Source organism: Aphelocoma coerulescens, chromosome 7, assembly GCF_041296385.1.
Source record: "Aphelocoma coerulescens isolate FSJ_1873_10779 chromosome 7, UR_Acoe_1.0, whole genome shotgun sequence".
In the NCBI taxonomy this organism is placed as follows: Eukaryota; Metazoa; Chordata; class Aves; order Passeriformes; family Corvidae; genus Aphelocoma; species Aphelocoma coerulescens.
Genome location: NC_091021.1, coordinates 6,275,940 through 6,296,142, shown reverse-complemented (window position 1 = coordinate 6,296,142; position 20,203 = coordinate 6,275,940). Strand labels below are relative to the sequence as shown.

The following is a 20,203-nucleotide window of genomic DNA, read 5'->3' as shown; positions in this document are numbered from 1 at the left end:
TACAAAACATAGTGCATCAGCTTTGTCTAAACATTAAATAGGTGCAAATACACAAAGATAAAAAAACAAAAAGTGAATACAACATAAGTTATAGAACTATAAATATATTTTATATACATTATACATATTCTAAGACATGATTTTCACATATATATATAGTTTGTAATTAGTATCAGACTATTCAGTGCTTTAGTAATAGTATAGGTCTGAACTTGCCATGAATGTTTGTTGCATCATTATACGTACAGTAAATGCTTCCCACGGAATGAGAAATTTTAACCAGTTTAGTTCACAGAACCACTTTGCAAAGCTTGAGGGAACTGTAGAAACAGCAGGACGGTTTAGCTGAACGCTCCTTCCCCCACTCCTGTCCTAAAAGAGCGGCTGCAGGGGGATGACAGCCGGGTGCGGGGCCAGCAGGGACGGGAAGACGGTGTGCGGCAGCGGGGGAAAGGCCAGCGGGGCGGGGTGCAGGACCGAGGGCGGCAGCAGCGGCAGGTGCGGCGGGGCGACAAAGGCTGCGTGGCCGCCCGGGCAGAGCCGCGGTCCTACCGGGAGATGAGGTAAAGGCGCTCTGGAAAGAGCCGGGACCTGCGAGAGGAACTGCTGGTGGGGCTGGAGAACCTTGAGCGCGCCGGCGGCAGCGTGCTGCTGCAGGATGGTGTGGTGGATGGTGGTCACCGAGGTAGAGCACAGCGGCGGCTGCAGCGGCAAGGGCGGAAGCGGCGAGCCCGGGGGCTGCATCGCCGGTGGGGCGAATGCGAACTTCACTTTGCTGGACAGCACGTTCTGCGGCACGATCTGCTGATACGCCTCCGACGGGAGCTCTTTGAACTTCTCGTGGTTATCAGGAGGGAATATCAGCGTCTGATCGGGCAGGGGGAAGGGGGCTATTAACTGCTCGGTAGTTAGAAAGGTGTGACTGTTTACATGTGCTTCTTTGAATGGCAAGGGCGGGGGGCTGCTAAATATGCCAGGATTACACTGCACCCATTCACTGGCTACCTCAGCCATTTTCTCATGCGGTAGAGACTCGGCCAATTCATAATGGCAAAGATAGGATTTAGGAGGAGCATGTTCCAAGTGTCTGTTGGGGACGGGAACTTTGTAACGAGCTTGATTTTCACGACTGTTGACATTTTCTCTTTTCTTTGCCTCTTGGGGAAGATCCTGTTTGGCAGCAGCTGCTGGAGCAGTGTGGTCAGGAGCAGAAGCAGCAGAACTTGTGATGACATCAGGAAGCATGGCCGGTGCGCTCTCCATCGCTGCGCACACCATCAGTTTATCATCTTCCAGCACCTGTGGGCCAGCAGTTTCTAGAGGTGCCTTGCTTTCCTCCAGCTCCATTGTTTCATCCCTATCTTTTGCATCATCATCTTTGGGATGTGCATTAGTTTCCTCTAGATTGTCTTGAGTCAATAGGTCCCCCAAAATATGTAACGTAGAATTTGCAGAATTTTCTTTGGAAGGTTCAGAGGTCTCACTTTTTGCATTCCTGTCAAGGAAAACATGATGGATTCTAGTTTTCCTTCTCCTGTGTTTCCCTTTTGCCTTGTGATATGTACCTAAAGCATGTACTTGCCTTAGATATTCCTCTGCTGATAATGTCTGTCCACATGAACTTTCATCCGAGGAAGAAGAGTAGGTGTGCTGCCTCCGCTTGCGGTGGGGTTTCTCAGGTTCTTCTGTCAGAACACTGTAACCTCTCTTTATGGGCTGATTTTGGCTCAGCCCCTTCTCCTCACTGCATTGTCCTAAACATTTATGCTCTGGGTTATAGCTTGACCTCCTGACTTTCCAGCTACAGCACGTTTTAGAGTGCCTTAGGCTGTGCCTCCTGGAACTCGGAGTCAGCTGCTTTGCCTGCCTTCGGGAGCTTGCTTCACTCTTTCTGTGTGGTCCTTTACAACCATGGTGTTGGCCACTATTTTTTGCACTCCAAAAGTCACACCAGCCTCTGTCCCAGTGTATGTGATCTGATGCAGACATGACTCTCTTAGGACCATTTTCAATGCCAAATTTTCGATGTAACTGCGGTACCTCACTTGCAGTTAACCAGATATTCCCTGCATCATGTCTGCACTTCTCTGCATTATTTTGGAGGTGCTGATATTTATTTTCATCTCTGTAAGTAACTTTTTTTTCGGTTACTGGAGACATTTCCATTTCTGCTACTGTTGTGTCCCCACAGTGATGATAATGACAATGACATAATTTTCTTCTCCTTTTACTTTTTCTGCCTTTGTGAAGCCATTTTTCATGGCCTTCTTTGATCCAGACTTTGTTGTATTTCTCATCTATCACAGTGTTTTGTTGTAAGGGGTTTTGAGATATGTGATACTTTTCTATTTTTCTAATCGTGAACGACTCATCCAAGGACACTTTGTTTTGATTTTTTGCAAGGTCACAATTTCTGAAGAGGGAAACATCACTTAATAGGGGTATTGTATAGTTGCACACATTTTTCTTCACTTCTACTTCATAACCACCACACTCTGAAGTAGGTTTATTTGTAAAATCCGAGACTAAGACATGGTGAGATTCAGTTTTATGGTGCAAATGAGGTATGTTTGATTGATGCTTGGGCTTTTCTTGGCTGTCACTTGCTCTTGATGACTTAAAATCAAAATATAAAGGATTACAGCTATATGAAATTGATGGGTCTGTACTTGTGTAAATTAACATTTCTGATGGCCACTGAAGAACATTTGATCCGTATTTGCTAAGAACAGGAACGAAGGGTTGACAGGGTCTCTTGTACGTGTCTGGTTTGCTTTTTGGGGCTCCACTACCTTCTTCAGATGGTGCTGGAACTACTGCATCTGCCCCCAGGTTTTTTATTTCAGTTTCATTTGCAGATGGATCACTGTTCCCATTGTTATAGCTTTCCTCCGCAACATCCTGCAGAGAAGAGCAATCCTCCACAAGTTCCTGCACAGGAGCTCTGCTAGCCTGCAGCTCATGCCCACTGCCATCCAGGGGCAGGACCTGAGCACTGTCTGCAGCCAGGGGCAGTGTTTGGTCCCCCAAGTCGGCCGCACTTACATCCACACTGTGGCCATCCGTGTCCGAGGACACCAGCTGCTTTGAGTGGGACATGGCAGGAGTTACAGCAGGACTCTCCAGCACCCCGCTTTCCTCACTGGATGGCTCTTTTGACTCCTGAGATTCAGGAGCTTCTGCTGTGTCTGTGCATTTTTCCACCAGTGGGTGAAAACAGTTGTGTTTCTCCTCAGGGCATACAACTATTTCGGCTGCTGAAGGAGACTGAAGGTTACATGTTTCTGGAACAAACCTACTCCTTCTGCTAAATCCATGCTCCATGGAGGTTTCATCATTAAACTCATAGAAAACGGCAGCTGAAGACTCCAGTTTGACTGCTGCTTTCTTAGGAAAAGCAAAGGAGAACCCAACTCTGTGTCCTTGAGCTCCTTGAACCAGATCTCCGCATTTATTAGTGTTGGATTGAGGACTACCTGCATCTCCAGGAGAAGAAGAAACAACAGAAGCAATGTCTTTGCAATTCTGGGCATCGTGCATTAATGGACAGCTGAAATGCTGGCTTTTGGTAGAATCTATGGCGGCACTTTTGGGGGTATCATTGCAATCATCTCGCACAGTCACTGTAGTGGATTTGAACATAGGGCCACTTCCAGGTGCACTAGGAAGGAAAATAAAACTTTGAGTCAATACCTTTCAGAGGATTGCTGACAGAAATTGGTACATGGGTAATTAGAATTGGTAATTACATTGGTACTTAAGGGAGTTTTTAAGGAAAGAGGAAGACTCTGTGGATATGTGCATTTAGACTATGAAAAAATGCCATCTTTTATGATAAAGATCAGTTATCCAGTACTAAAACAAAAAGAGTAAATATTATGCCCCCGGCTCGTTCATGTGAAGTCATCAGCTGAAGGACTAACATTCCTATAAAGTAGTTAAGTTTCTGTAGACAGGCTGGCTGGCCAAAGAAGAGACTGTCTCCACAGAAATCTTGCTTCTCCACCCAGCAGACCACCACGGTTACAACACTATTACTACAGATAGCAGTTTTACATTCCTTCATGTTACAAAATATATTAAAACAGAGTGCTTCATAAAGCACTTCCCTCTTAGTCATCATTCCAGTGACTGCTGCTCTGCCCACAGGCAATTGCCCAGCAGCCCCCATCCTATTTGTGTGCACAAACCAAACCATCGCCATCTCAGCAATTTCTTTCATGGAAAAATAAAACTGGGGAGAGCATTTCAGCTGACAGAAGTAAAGTAAGTGATTCATCCCTCTTGAGAAAAAATTTATCACTGTCTACTTCTGTTCTTCGTTTCATGTCCTCTTCCCATCTGTTCTATTTGACTTAGTAGGAAGCAAGGAGAAGAGCAAAAAGTGTTTAAGCTGCCAATTTTCCAGGAGCCAGAGAAACTGCTCAGCACTAGGAGTAATGGGCCTATGTTAAAACCATTCGTTTGCTTGTTTTAGTCAAATCACTCTGTGCTACAGTGCAGAGCAATACTCGCTGATGAGCCATTGGTAGAACTTGCAAGGGTCATTTAGGAACCCAAGAAGCGCCAAAAATAATGACTTTACCCTATCAGATCTAGAAATTAAGGTAGAGGTTTTATGAGAAAGGAATTCCTCATGAGAATTCCTGCCTTGCCCAGTTCTTTACAATTTTGAAATACATATTAAACCCCCACACAAATCCTTTCTTCCACAGAATAAAATGGTGACTTCAACAAAACAAGCCTACAAAGTGCCAGTTTAAAAAAATCCTGTGTGTCTGTCTATATCACACCTCTAAGGATGCAAAGTGGTAGTAAATGGCAATTATGAAATAGATAAATTAAGCTCAGATCAAAATTTTCCTTCACGAACTAGCAGAAGGATATTTTAAAAAACCCCAAACAATCCAGAAACAACAAAAGCTTGCAAAATCTGTGCTTCACTAGCATGGAAAAAGGGAAACAGTAAGTTCCTCTTTCCTCTTTCTCATGAAATATGCAAAATTCAGATTTTGGAGCATGTTTAGGGGGAATGATATCTAATATACTCAAGTATAAAATATGGACAGTTAAAACACTCATGGAGAAGAGAGTCTCCACATGAGTTATAAAAAGATTAAAAAATTAGCTGTCTTGTTGCTCCCATCAAACAGACCCTGCAACATTCATGTCCCATGCACCTGATCATTCAGACTTTGCTTCAGCATGCTGCCCACCACCCAAACTAGGGACAAAGAGACTATTTCTGAACAAGAGCTGCAGCTTGGTTGGACTTCTCTGTTAGTTCATCTGGGGAGGCGAAGGCTGAAAAAAGAGAAAACATTTGCACTTGAGCATCTACATTTTTTCTCTCTTTTTTTCTTCAGAGATTACACTGTGACAAGTACATATATTTTCAGTGGCTTATCAGTGTCAGAACTGTGTCATATTTTGATAATTCAGTCACAACTAGCAAGCTCAATATTAATTTCAACAGCTTGCCTAGATACAATACTAAAATGTACGAGTAGCAAGGAGTCACTTTTGCAGAGGGAGGTGAACACTCTGCTGAGCAGGGGAAAAGGAGCACTTACCTTTTAATAAAAAAAAATCCAGCTATTGAGATTTAAAGCTAGGTTTCTGGATGTTTTCCCAGGCGAGCATTTTGAAAACTAAATCGCAGAGATCTGTTACATCCTAGAGAGACAGACTGTGTTCCTCACCTCATCAATGAAGTAGTGTCAGCCTGCAAATGCATGACCTAGTTCACTCAGCTTTCAACCAAAGTGCCTGGTTTTATGAAATATATATGAAACACATCTTTTTTTAAACTAAAAAAATGTGTCATTTTAGCTCAGCTGAAAAAGCAATGTTTTAACATTCATTCCTGCACACAGTGTGAATCAAATACTGTGCACAGAATGCTTCCAAAATGTCCTAGAAACGTGTGTGTGGCTACAGCCAAGGGTCTTCTGCATCCCACAGCACCAGCTAACAGTGGAGGGCTTATTTTTTCTGTTTGAGCAGCTATGGACTTACCACGTTCTCTCTCTCCTTAGCTCAGCTAGCTGGTGTAAACGCTGAAGGGCTTTCTCCTGTTTTCTTTCATCTTTCCGTGACTTAGATGCTACATTTCGAGCAAACTCCCTCTGTTTCAGTTCCTTCAGTCTCTGCAAGAAACAGCCACATAATGCACATAAAAACCCCTGGGATGAGAAACATTATCATGACAGTTGCTTGCTGCTAAGTGCTCACGGCACAAACTATTCTGAACCTAACCATTCAACAAATTTAAGGATTTCAAGGGAATAACCAAAATACCTAGAGATGCTAAAGATAGGTTAGCCAGGCTATAGACAACCTAGCAAATTTTACTGTAGCTTTTGTGATGATGTAGACTAGCTCAGTAGGATGATGCAAAGTTCACCCAGAATTTTGGTCGTGACTCCTCCCCAAAACATTCCCCACAGCATAATTGCTTTTTGAGATATCAATAAAAAATGAGACCACTCCAGGTATTTTTCTGCAAAGCCTCTCAAAAGCCTTCTGACCACCCATATTATATTAAATCTGGAATTTTTCTGCCCGAGATGCTGGGCATGGCATTTGTCACTGCTGCTCTGCGGAAGGTCCCTGTCAGTTCTCCTCTCCAGCTTATCAAGGTCCCTCTGGACCTGCCCTGCCATGTTATCAGCATGCCAACACCTGCAAAGCTCCTGAGAGCTCCTGTCCTGCCACCCCAGCCATTATTAGAGAAGTTAAAAGGGCCTGACCCAGCAGGGATCTCCAGGGGATGTAACGGACAGAGAAATCCTGTATTTTGAAATGGGGAGATTGTCCCTTTGAAGGAGCCTGTGTTTCCTGCTCTCACTGGTGTCTGACACAGCAGTTAAGCAGATACTGAGGTGCAATCCAAGATCGCATTTGATTTTATCCCCAGACTACTTCTTTGGAAGGAAATGAAAGTGCTCAGCTCTGAGTCTCCAAATAAAAAGGGAATATTTTCTGTATATCACAGAGGGACAATATGCAGGGACCTCCCTAGTTCTTCATGTCAGCAAAATGTATTCCAGTCCCAAACCCCCATGGTCCTCAGTGTGTCCCTGATTATGGCTCACAGTCTGATGACATCATCTTACAAAACCATAATCTCACAATTCTGGGAAGAACCCAGTAATTTGCCACCCCCTTTTAGTGTCCACGGCTAATGACTGGCCATGAAGAGGGGCCACAGTGATTTGTGAAAGCAAAATTCTAACTTCAATTTGTTTGAGGGGTATTCAGAGCTTTTGTTACCACTGGAGGCACACATAATAGATACAGAGAACGGAGTTTGCAAAACATTGTCAGCAAAGTCCTACTGCTCCTTCTCAATTCTTTTATTTCACCTCTTTTGTGAATTTTCCTTTCCCCTATTCACAGAAAAATACCCCACACATATTGTCACCCCCTTCTTCCCTGAGAGGGTGGTCAGTCACTCAGGCTCCACAGGGAAGTGGCCACAGCACCAAACCTGCCAACAGCTGAGGGACCATCTGGCTCTTGGTGACACATGGCTTAGTTTTAGGTGGTTCTGCAAGGGGCAGGCAGTTGGACTCATGATCCTTATGAGTCCGACCCAGCTTGAGATATTCTAAGATTCAGGTCACACGCTGAATTAGTCTTTGCCATTTTGGGTGATGGTAACACTACTTGGGCAGTCCATTCAATGCCAAGAAATAAATACAGAGAAACATGCAGAGAAAAAAAACTTGCAGAAAAATGAGTGAGTACCACGCTCTATTTTCAAGTTTTGCATTCTTTTTCAAATGCCTGGATATCCTTGATAGATAAAAATAATCTGAAATGTAATCACTTCTTCCACCATTTATATTTTCTAAATATCAACATTTTCTACTTATAAAAATTTGCTTTATTGTGCTAATACAGTATAAGGCTATAAGCACACTCAAAACTAGAGGTATGATATCTTTTTTTCCCAGAAAAGAATGCTTGAAATGTGAAGCATCTTTGTTGAACAAATCTTACCCCTGTGCACTCCTGTTTTCCTAAAGATAGCATGATACTGACCCTGCTTCCTACCTGCCACTCATGAACCCTGAAGTATTTAATTTCATAGGCAACTTCTGAGTGCTCAAAACACAAGAGAAGGGATGAAGTTTGCTCTTTCCCCTCCCCACCTCCAGCCCTTGGCCCTTAAAGAGAAGATTTCATTGCATTTTGCAATATTTTTTCAGGATTTTTTTTCCCCTCCAGTGCTAAGGAAAGAAGTAAGTGATAAGTAAGGGAACAAAAGGAAGATAATAGGATGCTGTCTCACGTGGTTAAAAAGGAGCAGCTGAGGTGTATACAAAACCATAATCACCTCCCAGCTGCAGTACTTTTCTGCAATTACTGGGATGATTATAATTAGTGCTTTGAGTCTGATCAGAATTTGAACCCTTTAGTCTTACTGCTGCAAGTTAAAAGAACTCCACACTTGTTCTCAATTTTTAGGTAATTAAATTGTTCTCCTTGGATAGCCATACAAGTAGGTGTGGCGCAAGTTTTTTGCACACAGCCGTTGCCTGCTCTTCTCTACAGGAGAGCTCCTGGTCGCAGAGCTCCCCTTCTGTCAGACCTCCTGGTAGGTCCTCTGACACCTCCTGACACCCTCTCTTTCCTGTACACAGAACTGGTCGTAGCAGAAAATAAATAACTTACACAACGGGTTTTTTCTTCTCACAACTGGTATCTCAGTCTTTTTCATGGAGTGCTTTAACAATCTGCAAAGATTATACCTTGGCAACTCCTGAGGTCTTTATTGTGCAAATGCATGTCTAAATGGAATTCCTCCTAGTTGTAAACCACAAGATATGCACCTGCTGTTTCAAACAAATGCTATTTCCTTTAAATCAAAGATCACCTAAATGAGTGACTGTCCCCTCCAGTTTTTCTTTTTCTGATACTGCAGTTATTTTCTACTTTGGTTTTTTTGCCATGTGATGAAATATCATCACCGACATTCCCTTACTGCACTTAGTCATGCTTGGGATTGCTGGCACTACATTTATGCTGCCCTTAGTTGCAAATTGTTGGTTTCACTTGAGTTATGCAAATGAAAATGAGATATTACCCAATCATACCATTAGTCCATGCATTCTTAGCATCAGAAGGACCCCCCCTAAAGTTGTACAAAGTAAATAGCAGCAATAGAAAAACAAGTGTGACTTGTTCCTAAAAAACATCTTCTTCTTATCATCTTTCTGCCTTTTCATGTGGCAGAGCTGTTTGCTAATGCTAACTTCAGTAGCTAGTTTAATGCCTCTTATGTTTGTTTTTATCCATGGATTGGTAAGCAAATAATTAGCAGGTAGGGATACTGTATTGGATTCCCTCCTGTATTTTCCTCTGCTTACGAAGAAGCTCAAAACGTGTGTGACCCAGCCAGCAGAGTTCAACCAACAGTTCACAATGAATAATTAAATGACATTTCTCCAAGAGATCTAAATGCCTTCATCATTACCCTGATACACTGTATTGCCACGTTGGAGGTGCAGAGTATGGGCACCATCGGTTTGCAAATGACTGTGCCCAGCCTGAAGGGATGAGAAGCCTGACCCTGATTCTCCAGCCTTGTAATGGGATCCTGCAACTGGGCTGCTTTCCCTGGGGCAGAAGCAGGATTATTTTAATAAATCTAACTGTGACACGGGGCCTGAAGCAGAAATATTCCACCTATTTCTAAAAAATTCAGCCAGGAGTCTTAGTGCACACCCGGTACATCCTAAGTGGATTTCCAAAAGGACCCCATTTCTGGCCTCTTCACCCTTGTCTTCCTCATTTACCACACTAGACAGTTCAGTTCAGCATGCTGCTTTTCAAAAGGTTTTCTAAATCTGAGTTTCCTAATTCTGAGTTTCCTAATTCTTCTCTGCATTTTATAATAGAGAAACCACAAGCCCACAAGGTTCTGCTGCCAGAGACAGATGCCTGAAATCCCCCTCTGGATCAAATCCTCTCAAAACTAAGGACACATTAGGACATTACATGTACTTCTTACATCATTATTACAAGCCCTTTGCTACCCTGAAAAGTGGGTGTTGGCTTTTTTTTTTTAAACTCAAGAGTTAAACACTTGTTGCAATACACAGAAGAAGGCCTTAATTAATAAACATACCCAGGACAGCAAAAGCACGTAAAGGATGAATGGAGAAACACAATGTACATGAATACTATGACACTAAGGTGATAAAATGAGGGGTGGAAAAACCCAGCCTGAAATAATTTTATACCTTTGAACGTCCAACTTAACGTTGTCAGAACTGACTCTGAAAAGTAGTGAGACTTTAACAAAGTTTATGAAACCAAAGGGGAAATCATAACAAGCATCAGGATTGATACAGGCTCTCTCTGTGGTGTTAATATCTCACAGGAAAAACAGTCATCCCACCAGCACAAAGGCATCATCTAAGGACTGCTTATTCAAGCAGGCTCTCATAAACTAGACTTGCAAAGCTGTTGGGGTTTTATGAGTTCTCCTAGTTTTTTTATGTTAAAGGAATTTTCCCCTCATACTGTTGCTAGGAGGACAATTGCTGGGTACTTAAGGAAAACAAAGAGCTACCCATTGCGGGTGGGGTGCACCTGGCTACTCTTTGGTTTCACCTGGGTGTGTGGGCAGTTCGGTGCCCAAACGCCGGAGAGGGAAGCTGTTTTTTCTTCGGCTGTTTTTTTCCTTCTGCGGAGAAAGACCCCAGGATCCCCGGCCCACCTTCCCTGCCCCGCTGGAGGCTGGGCTGTGGCTGCCCTGCCCCGCCGCTGCTTCAAGTCTTTGCTACGTTGTAGCCCTGCTCTCCCTGCCTGCTCCGACCTCCGGGGGTTCTCCGTTTGGATACACCTCGTCTGCCATCTGGGATTTGTGCTCGTCCCTGCCGCTCCAGCCTGCCGTTCCAGCCTGCTGTTCCCGAGGGTCCGGCTGGACACCGGGATCAGCTGCTCAGGGGTTTGTGAAGCTTCTTTGTTCCATCCCTTCCCCGGGATCCCAGGGCACCAAAGCAGCCGCGTGCTCCCCGAGCTCGCTCCGGAGCGCCCCCTGCAGCCGCGGGGGAACCATCGCACCTGCCCTGCTCACCGGGAGCTGCCAGCGCCCCTGCCGGCTGTGAGCGGAACTGCACCCGAGGGGAAAGGGCCTGACAGCCGAGAAGGCTGGGACTGGGTTTGTGATTGTTTGCTGTTACTGCCACAGTTATTGTTGTTTGTTTGACTGGTTATACACATATAGATAAATAATAGTAAAGAACTGTTATTCCTATTTTCCACATATTTGCCTAAAAGCCCCTTGATTTCAAAATTATAATAACTCGGAGGGAAGGGGGTTGCATCTGCCATTCCAAGGGAGGTTTCTGCCTTCCTTAGCAGACACCTGTCTTTCAAACCAAGACACATCTTGGCACCCAACCATGCGGCCTGAGGGCATTAAGAGAGAGAGGTGAAAAGGGAATAACAGTTCCTGGATAACTTAATTTTGTGTGCTGGATATAGGAACCTTGCTAGGCAGCACTATGTGGTCTAGTTTACTCTGGTTCGGGTGGCATGTGGCTGTGGCTTTATTCTTCCCCTTTGCAGCTCCTTACCTAAACATGGGTCCTCTGACTAAGGCTATCATTGCTGTTATCCAGTTTGCGCTATGGGTCGAGAAGGTGAGGAATTCATGGGTTTTAACTTCCTCTGGAATGTGGGTACATGGATAAAGGGCTATCACACACTAAGTGCATGTTTTTGGGGTTATGTTAACAATGGTACCTTCTGTGAGGAAATGACACCAGACAAAGTTTTCTCCCAACCCCTCAACCAGTTCTTTGGGCCCACTCCAGCAATTTTCAAAGGGTTTAGATTCCCTCTGAATACTAACCAACTGGTGCTGGTAGGCCTACTCTATTTAGCACTCAGGGATTAGTTGAGATTGGCTTGGATAACTACCCAGACACCAGCCCCAGAGACTAGAGATCCTACCCCAGAGCTTGATCCAGCCCCAGAGCCGGACACAGCCCCAGACACTAGAGATCCTACCCCAGAGCCTGATTCAGCCCCAGAGCCTGACACAGCCCCAGACACTAGAGACCCTGCCCCACAGCCTGATACCGCCCAACAGCCCACCTCAGAAATGGACTACCCGAACTGGGTGGGGGTTCTGGTGAAGGGGATGCAGGAGATGTGCCAGGAGATGGGCCATGTGCGCCAGGAGATATGCCTAGTGCTAAGGGAATACACGTCCTCAGCTAGCAAAAAACCCTCTCCCTGCACCAAAGAGGGTGAGTCCGATGGTGCAGCAGTGGAACCCACAGATGTTACAACCATCCAGGTTTCAGCTGAACCACAAGGACAACCACACCCAGCAGCAGTCGCCCCTGTGCAAAGGAGGAAGTATAAGACCAAATCAGTACGATCAGTTAATGATGATGGGGAACCAGGGCCCTCACAACCAGCAGGAGAGCCAGAGCCGGAAATCATCACTGAATCCCTGTCGTACGACAGTCTCCGTGGTATGCGAAATGACATTGTGCGAAGGAGGCATGGGTCTTATACAACCTGGCTGCTTCGGGTTTGGGACCTTATGGGCACAGGTGTGCAACTGGATAGTGGTGAGGCAAGGTATCTGGGATCATTGACCCAGGACCCAGGTGTGGACCAGATATTTGGGAGGGACCCAGGGCCCCTTTCTCTCTGGGAGTGGCTCTTAATGAGTGTGAGAGAAAGGTTCATTCACAAAGAAAGAATGCAAGAATACCATCACAGAATGCAGTGGAAGACACTTGAGGAAGGGATCCAACAGCTAAGAGAGGTGGCAGTATTAGAGGTACTCTTTGGGAGGGATGGACAGCACGGTAATGACCCTGATAAGGTCAGGTGCACAGGACAGATGATGTGGAACCTGGCAAAGCTAGGGCCATCGCAATACACCACCTTCATTGCAACGATTGATGCTGACAATAACCGAGAAACAGTGGGCTCTGTTGCCAACAAGCTCAGGAATTATGACAGTATGGTCAATGGTATGCTGAAAGCTCATGTCTCTGCTGTGGTCCAGGACCTCAAAGAGGAGATGAAGGAGATGAGGGAAGAGATGAGGAAGATCAGTGTGGCACCAGTGCAAGTCACAGGCCCCCAGGTCAGAGCCCGTCGTCCCCCTGCTAGAGAGAGAGGGTACACCCCACGAGCTGAGCTGTGGTTTTTCCTGTGTGAGCATGGGGAAGACATGAGAAGGTGGGATGGGAAACCCACTTCTGTCCTGGCAGCGCGGGTGAGTGAACTCAAGGAGGGAGGCACTAACCAAGGGGGTTCCGCTAAGGTGAAAGTAGCCTCAGCCTCCCATGACCGAGCTGCCAGGTATTACAAAAGGGAGGATGATATGTCGGATCCCCTTGAAGGGACCTCAAGCATGTATGCCCAGGGAAAGAATGATAACCAGGGCTAGAGGGGCCCTACCTCTAGCCAGGGAGAGACACAGGAGAACCGGGTTTTCTGGACGGTGTGGATTCGATGGCCTGGCACATCAGAGCCACAAAAATATGATGCATTGGTTGATGCTGGGGCACAGTGTACTTTAATGCCATCGGGACATGGGGGCAGAACCTGTATCCATGGCTGGGGTGACCGGGGGATCACAGCACTTAACCCTTTTGGAAGCTGAGGTGAGCCTGACCGGGAAGGAGTGGCAAAAGCATCCAATCGTGACCGGCCCAGAGGTCCCGTGTATTCTGGACATAGACTTCCTCCAGAACAGCTATTACAAAGACCCAAAAGGACTCAGGTGGGCATTTGGGATTGCTGCTGTGGAGGCAGAGGGTATTAGGCAATTGAACACCCTGCCTGGACTATCAGAGAATCCTTCTGCAGTCGGGCTCCTGAAAGTGGAAGAGCAACGAGTGCCAATTGCCACCTCGACAGTGCACCGCTGGCAGTGTCAGACAAATCGAGATGCTGTGATCCCCATCCACAAGATGATCCGTGAGCTGGGGAGCCAAGGGGTGGTCAGCAAGACCCACTCACCCTTCAACAGCCCCATCTGGCCTGTGTGCAAGTCTGACGGGGAATGGAGATTGACTGTGGACTATCGTGGCTTGAATGAAGTGACTCCACCATTGAGTGCTGCTGTGACGGACATGTTGGAGCTCCAGTATGAGCTGGAGTCCAAAGCAGCAAAGTGGTACGCCACTATTGACATTGCCAATGCATTTTTCTCCATTCCTCTGGCAGCCAAGTTCAGGCCTCAGTTTGCCTTCACCTGGAGGGGCGTGCAGTACACCTGGAACCGACTGCCCCAGGGGTGGAAGCACAGTCCCACCATCTGCCATGGACTGATCCAGACTGCACTGGAAAAGGGTGAGGCCCCAGAACATCTGCAGTACATTGATGACATCATTGTATGGGGGAACATGGCATAGGAGGTATTTGAGAAAGGAGAGAAAATCATCCAAATTCTTCTTGAAGCCATCTTTGCCATCAAGAGGAGCAAAGTCAAGGGACCTGCCCGAGAGATCCAGTTCCTGGGAGTAAAGTGGCAAGATGGATGACATCAGATTCCCACTGAGGTCATCAATAAGATCACAGCAATGTCTCCACCGACCAGCAAGAAGGAAACACAAGCTTTCCTAGGTGCCATAGGTTTCTGGAGGATGCACATTCCCGAGTACAGCCAGATCGTGAGCCCCCTTTACCTGGTTACCCGAAAGAAGAACGATTTCCACTCGGGCCCTGAACAGCAGCAAGCCTTTGCCCAGATCAGGCAGGAAATTGCTCATGCCATAGCCCTTGGCCCAGTCAGGACAGGACCAGAGGTGAAGAACGTGCTCTACTCTGCAGCCAGGAACAATGGTCTGTCCTGGAGCCTCTGGCAGAAGGTGCCTGGTGAGACTCGGGGCCAACCACTGGGATTCTGGAGCCGAAGCTACAGAGGGTCTGAAGCCAACTACACTCCCACAGAGAAAGAAATCTTGGCAGCTTATGAAGGAGTCCAAGCTGCCTCAGAAGTAATTGGCACAGAGGCACAACTCCTCCTGGCACCCCGACTACCGGTGCTGGGGTGGATGTTCAAAGGAAGGGTTCCCTCCATGCATCACGCCACCGACACTACTTGGAGCAAATGGATCACCCTCATCACACAGCGTGCCCGAATTGGAAACCCAAGTCGTCCTGGGATCTTGGAAATAATTATGAACTGGCTGGAAGGTGAGACTTTTGGGTTATCTTCTGAAGAAGAAGAGGAGCAGGTGACGCGTGCCGAAGAAGCCCCACCATGTAACAAGCTACCAGAGAGTGAAAGACAATATGCCCTCTTCACTGATGGTTCCTGCCAAATTGTAGGCACTAGCCGGAAATGGAAAGCCGCTGTATGGAGCCCCACATGACAAGTTGCACAGGCTACTGAAGGAGAAGGTGCATTGAGCCAATTTTCTGAACTCAAAGCTGTTCAATTAGCTCTGGACATAGCTGAAAGAGAGAACTGGCCAAAGCTCTACCTCTACACTGATTTATGGATGCTCTGTGGGGTTGGCTGGAAAGGTGGAAGAAGGCAAACTGGCAACACAGAGGAAAACCAATCTGGGCTGCTGAGGAGTGGAAAGGCATTGCCACTCGGGTAGAGAAGCTATCCGTGAAGGTCCGTCACGTAGATGCTCACGTCCCAAAGAGCCGGGCTAACGAACAACATCGTAACAACAAACAGGTAGATCAGGCTGCGAAAATAGAGGTGTCCCAGATACACTTGGATTGGCAACATAAAGGAGAGCTGTTCCTAGCTTGATGGGCCCATGATGGGCAGAGATGCCACCTATAAGTGGGCACGAGACCGAGGGGTGGATCTAACCATGGACAGTATCTCCCAGGTGATCCATGACTGTGAGACATGCGCTGCGATCAAGCAGGCCAAGTGGGTGAAGCCTCTGTGGTATGGTGGGCGGTGGTCCAAATACAAGTATGGGGAGGCCTGGCAGATTGATTACATCACACTGCCTCAAACCCACCAAGGCAAGCGCTATGTGCTCACAATGGTAGAAGCCACCACAGGATGGCTAGAGACCTACCCTGTGCCTCATGCTACTGCCCATAACACCATCCTGGGCCTTGAAAAGCAAGTCCTTTGGAGGCATGGTACCCCTGAGAGAATAGAGTCTGACAATGGGACTCACTTCAAGAACAGCCTTATAAACACCTGGGCTAGAGAACATGGCATTGAGTGGGTGTACCACATCCCTTACCATGCACCAGCAGCTGGGAAGGTTGAGCGGTGTAATGGACTGCTTAAAACCACCTTGAAGGCACTGGGTGGGGGGACTTTCAAAAACTGGGAGGTGCATTTAGCAAGAGCCACCTGGTTAGTTAACCCCCGAGGCTCCACCAGCCGAGCAGGCCCTGCCCAATCCTAACCCCTAAAAACAACAGACGGGGATAAGGTTCCAGTGGTGCACATGAGAGGTATGCTTGGAAAAACTGTTTGGGTTAAGTCTGCCTTGAGCAAAGACAAACCCATCCGTGGGGTTGTTTTTGCTCAGGGACCAGGTTGCACCTGGTGGGTGATGCAAAGGGATGGAGAGACCCGATGCATACCTCAAGGAGACCTTGTTCTAGGGTAAACTACCCATGGCTCTGTACTTGTATCAGTATCAGCATGTATATATGTATATAATTTGGGTGATGCATGTATTTATATGGTTCAAAGGGTTAAATTTCATGTAACATGCTAGTATGGGAAAAAATTCAGGGTGGATAATGTTGGGGTTTTATGAGTTCTCCTAGTTTTTCTATGTTAAAGGAATTTTCCCCCCATACTGTTGCTAGGAGGACAAATCACTGGGTACTTAAGGAAAACAAAGAGCTACCCATTGCGGGTGGGGTGCACCTGGCTACTCTTTGGTTTCACCTGGGTGTGTGGGCAGTTCGGTGCCCAAACGCCGGAGAGGGAAGCTGTTTTTTCTTCGGCTGTTTTTTTCCTTCTGCGGAGAAAGACCCCAGGATCCCCGGCCCACCTTCCCTGCCCCGCTGAGGCTGAGCCATGTCCGCCTTGCCCCGCTGCTGCTTCAAGTCTTCGCTACGTTGTAGCCCTGCTCGCCCTGCCTGCTCCGACCGCCGGGGGGTTCTCCGTTTGGATACACCTCGTCTGCCATCTGGGATTTGTGCTCGTCCCTGCCGCTCCAGCCTGCCATTCCAGCCTGCTGTTCCCGAGGGTCCGGCTGGACACCGGGATCAGCTGCTCAGGGGTTTATGAAGCTTCTTTGTTCCATCCCTTCCCAGGATCCCAGGGCACCAGTGCCGCGTGCTCCCCGAGCTCGCTCCGGAGCGCCCCCTGCAGCCGCAGGGGAACCATCGCACCTGCCCTGCTCACCGGGAGCCACCACCACCCCTGCTGGCTGCGAGCAGAACTGCACCCGAGGGGAAAGGGCCTGACAGCCGAGAAGGCTGGGACTGGGTTTGTGATTGTTTGCTGTTACTGCCATCGTCATTGTTGTTTGTTTGACTGGTTATACACATATAGATAAATATTAGTAAAGAACTGTTATTCCTATTTTCCACATATTTGCCTAAAAGCCCCTTGATTTCAAAATTATAATAACTCGGAGGGAAGGGGGTTGCATCTGCCATTCCAAGGGAGGTTTCTGCCTTCCTTAGCAGACACCTGTCTTTCAAACCAAGACAAAAGCTTATCTAGGAATAACTTTAATAGGGTCAAGAACCAATGGGAACAGTTTTTATAATAGCAGGAGTCAGAGAGATGTCTATCAGGGGATTTTAGGGCAGTGCAGTTCAGATGTTATTATGCTAATTCGCTTTTGACCTTAGATTAACAATTAAATTATGTGGACTTTTACAATGCTGAAAATACATAGGCGATAAATTCATTTTCTGATCAATGGAAGTATAAAATTTCAGAATTTAACAGCCATGACATCAAATTTTGATGCTTTATTGTCTTTTTTATTTTATTAGGAAAAATGACTGTATTCCCAGTAGTCACTAAATCATTAATTTATGTGGGTTTAGCTTTTAAAAATAACTCATCCAAATAAAAGGCCAAGCCCACTCCCTCTCCACCTGCCCAGCCAGTAACAGGCTGGGATCATGAAGACACAGGATATTCAGTCCTGCATGTGCATCCCAAGTCCAGCAGGAGCTTCCCTAGGTCCTGTCCTTTCTATAACTCCATTTACACCCTGAACAGAGCTGGAAGTCCACTGCAGCTCCTTCCGCTTTTCAAAAATTTCCTAATTACCTAAACATGGGCAACATGGGTTGATAGTTCAGCACTGTGGTGGAAGCGGGACAAAACTGGCATTTGGATTTATTTAAAATAAATTAAACATCTCTTCCCTCTAAATTTGTACATGATACAAAACATATTTTCAATAAAGACATTTTAAAAAAAAAATCTTTATGATATGTAATGAGTATTAATATAAGTGTTTCTTAGCTCCCAATGATGATTCTAGAAGCTGTGCATATTCCCCTGTCTCTGAATGCTGCAGAACTGCTGTCGATAACTCCCTGTTAACTGAGATGGGATATTGCTGCTTTATGTGAATTACAGGGCAACCAACAGAGTGACAAGAACTCATCAGATAAACACTCGTCACACTGAACCAGATTAGACTCTTTCACAAAGAGGATCAAGCTTAATCAATTATAAATAATAACTGACTAGATCACAGCTCATGTAACACCTGTAAATGCTCAAATGGGGAATGAAATATGCCATTTAAAGCAGAAAACATTGCTTACTAAGATGTAAAATGCACATATTTTCCTTCTGTCTTCAGTGGTTTTTGAGAGCATTTATATATTTTACTGTTCTGCAGCTGGAAACTCCTTCACCCAGCACAACAGGGCAGCATCTCTTCTCTTGTGCTCTGCAATTCCACATACTTTTCATGGCAATATCTTTCATATTATTATTATTACTAAAAAAAAAAAAATTCTCCTCTTGTAAAGATTAGAGGAAAAAATTAAAGCTCCAAGAAAAAGATACTATAATACCCAAAGAATTTACCCTGTTAGTGCTACAGGCCTTCCCAGCAGAAGTTACACAAGGCAAGTTATTTCCATAGAAAGGAGAAATGTTGCCATTTCTCAATGAAATTAGTAGTTCAACCTCGCAAAGAAGTAAGCTAAGAAAGAAATTAATAGATTCTTTTTCTTCTTTTTCATCCTGCCACTGTGGAATTAATTGCTATGATAGGTTCCTGAAAGAGAAGAGGAACAGGGGGTATTTTTAACAGCAGCCCACAACCACTCCATGGGGAGTCACTGATGAGAGCCAGGGAAAGCTTCCTGCCAGGGTGGTGTGGCACCAGGACGTGTCACCAGGAGGAGCTGGGGCATCTCCAGCCCTGCAGAAATTCAAGAATTGAATGCAACAAGACCCATTTACCTGATCTTGTCTCAGTGAGCGAGAAACCAGCAACTCCTTCCAAACACGGTTTGTAGGATTTCTGTCTTGTGCAGGAGTTACCTCCTCACATTATCAGCATACGAACCACAATGGCCACTCACTTCACTTTTAAGAGGCCTTTAATAAATAACGTGAATCTATTGCTGGCTTAGCAAAAACTTTCAGTTTGTTTCAAGTTATGAGCTACTTCTGCCTGCCTCTGCCTGTGGCTGTTTGCATCTCACCTTGAGCTGCAAAATTTAAACATTTTCTTAAATACCTAGAGCTCCACAACTTCGCAACAGAACCACATAGTAAATGATGAGATATTAAGCCCTCCAGATGACAAGTAACATACAGGCTGTGAATAATCCTTTTCCCCTCCTGCTTCTACCACAGATTGCAGCCATTCCCTCCTGATGGTCTTTTTAATATTAGAAGAAATCTAACACACGCATAGTTATATGCAGGATTTAAAAATAGCAAGTCCTTGGAGCCCATAATATTCCTGAAAAGGTTGATTCAGTAGATGTGAAACTGCTCTTTTCCGAGCACTGTCATGAGCATCAACCCAGACTGGGAAGAAAGTGGAGATGAATTAAGAGGAAAGGAAGGTTTGTATTGCTTTACCCACCCATCATGGGACTGATGGGAGGCAGGTGAGGAGAAGATGAGATTCTTCATGATTCAGAAAACTTTTCACTAACTTTAAATGAATTGATGTGATGCAAATTTTCTCAAATAACTCTAACTGGCTCATGAGCACACTTGTACAATACACAGTAGTACAGTTTGTTGTGTAGTCTGCTAAAAGAGAACTGT

The 20,203-nt window shown here is 45.8% G+C and overlaps 1 protein-coding gene across 2 annotated transcripts in view; it reads right to left on the bottom strand.

Annotated features, from left to right (window-relative positions):
* Window positions 1-188: 188 nt before the first annotated feature.
* The window catches only part of ZNF804A (zinc finger protein 804A), a 155,527-nt gene continuing 135,512 nt past the window's right edge, over window positions 189-20,203 (bottom strand). Inside the window, exons 3-4 of one of the 2 annotated variants that reach the window (XM_069021468.1) lie at window positions 6,019-6,149; window positions 189-3,661 (exon numbers count right to left, since the gene is read on the bottom strand). In XM_069021468.1, the coding sequence (XP_068877569.1) occupies window positions 373-3,661; window positions 6,019-6,149 (3,420 nt within the window). In that variant the 3' untranslated portion in view covers window positions 189-372. Of the gene's footprint in view, window positions 3,662-5,180; window positions 5,260-6,018; window positions 6,150-20,203 lie in introns of those variants that run through there. The other variant, XM_069021467.1, reaches the window with a different exon arrangement.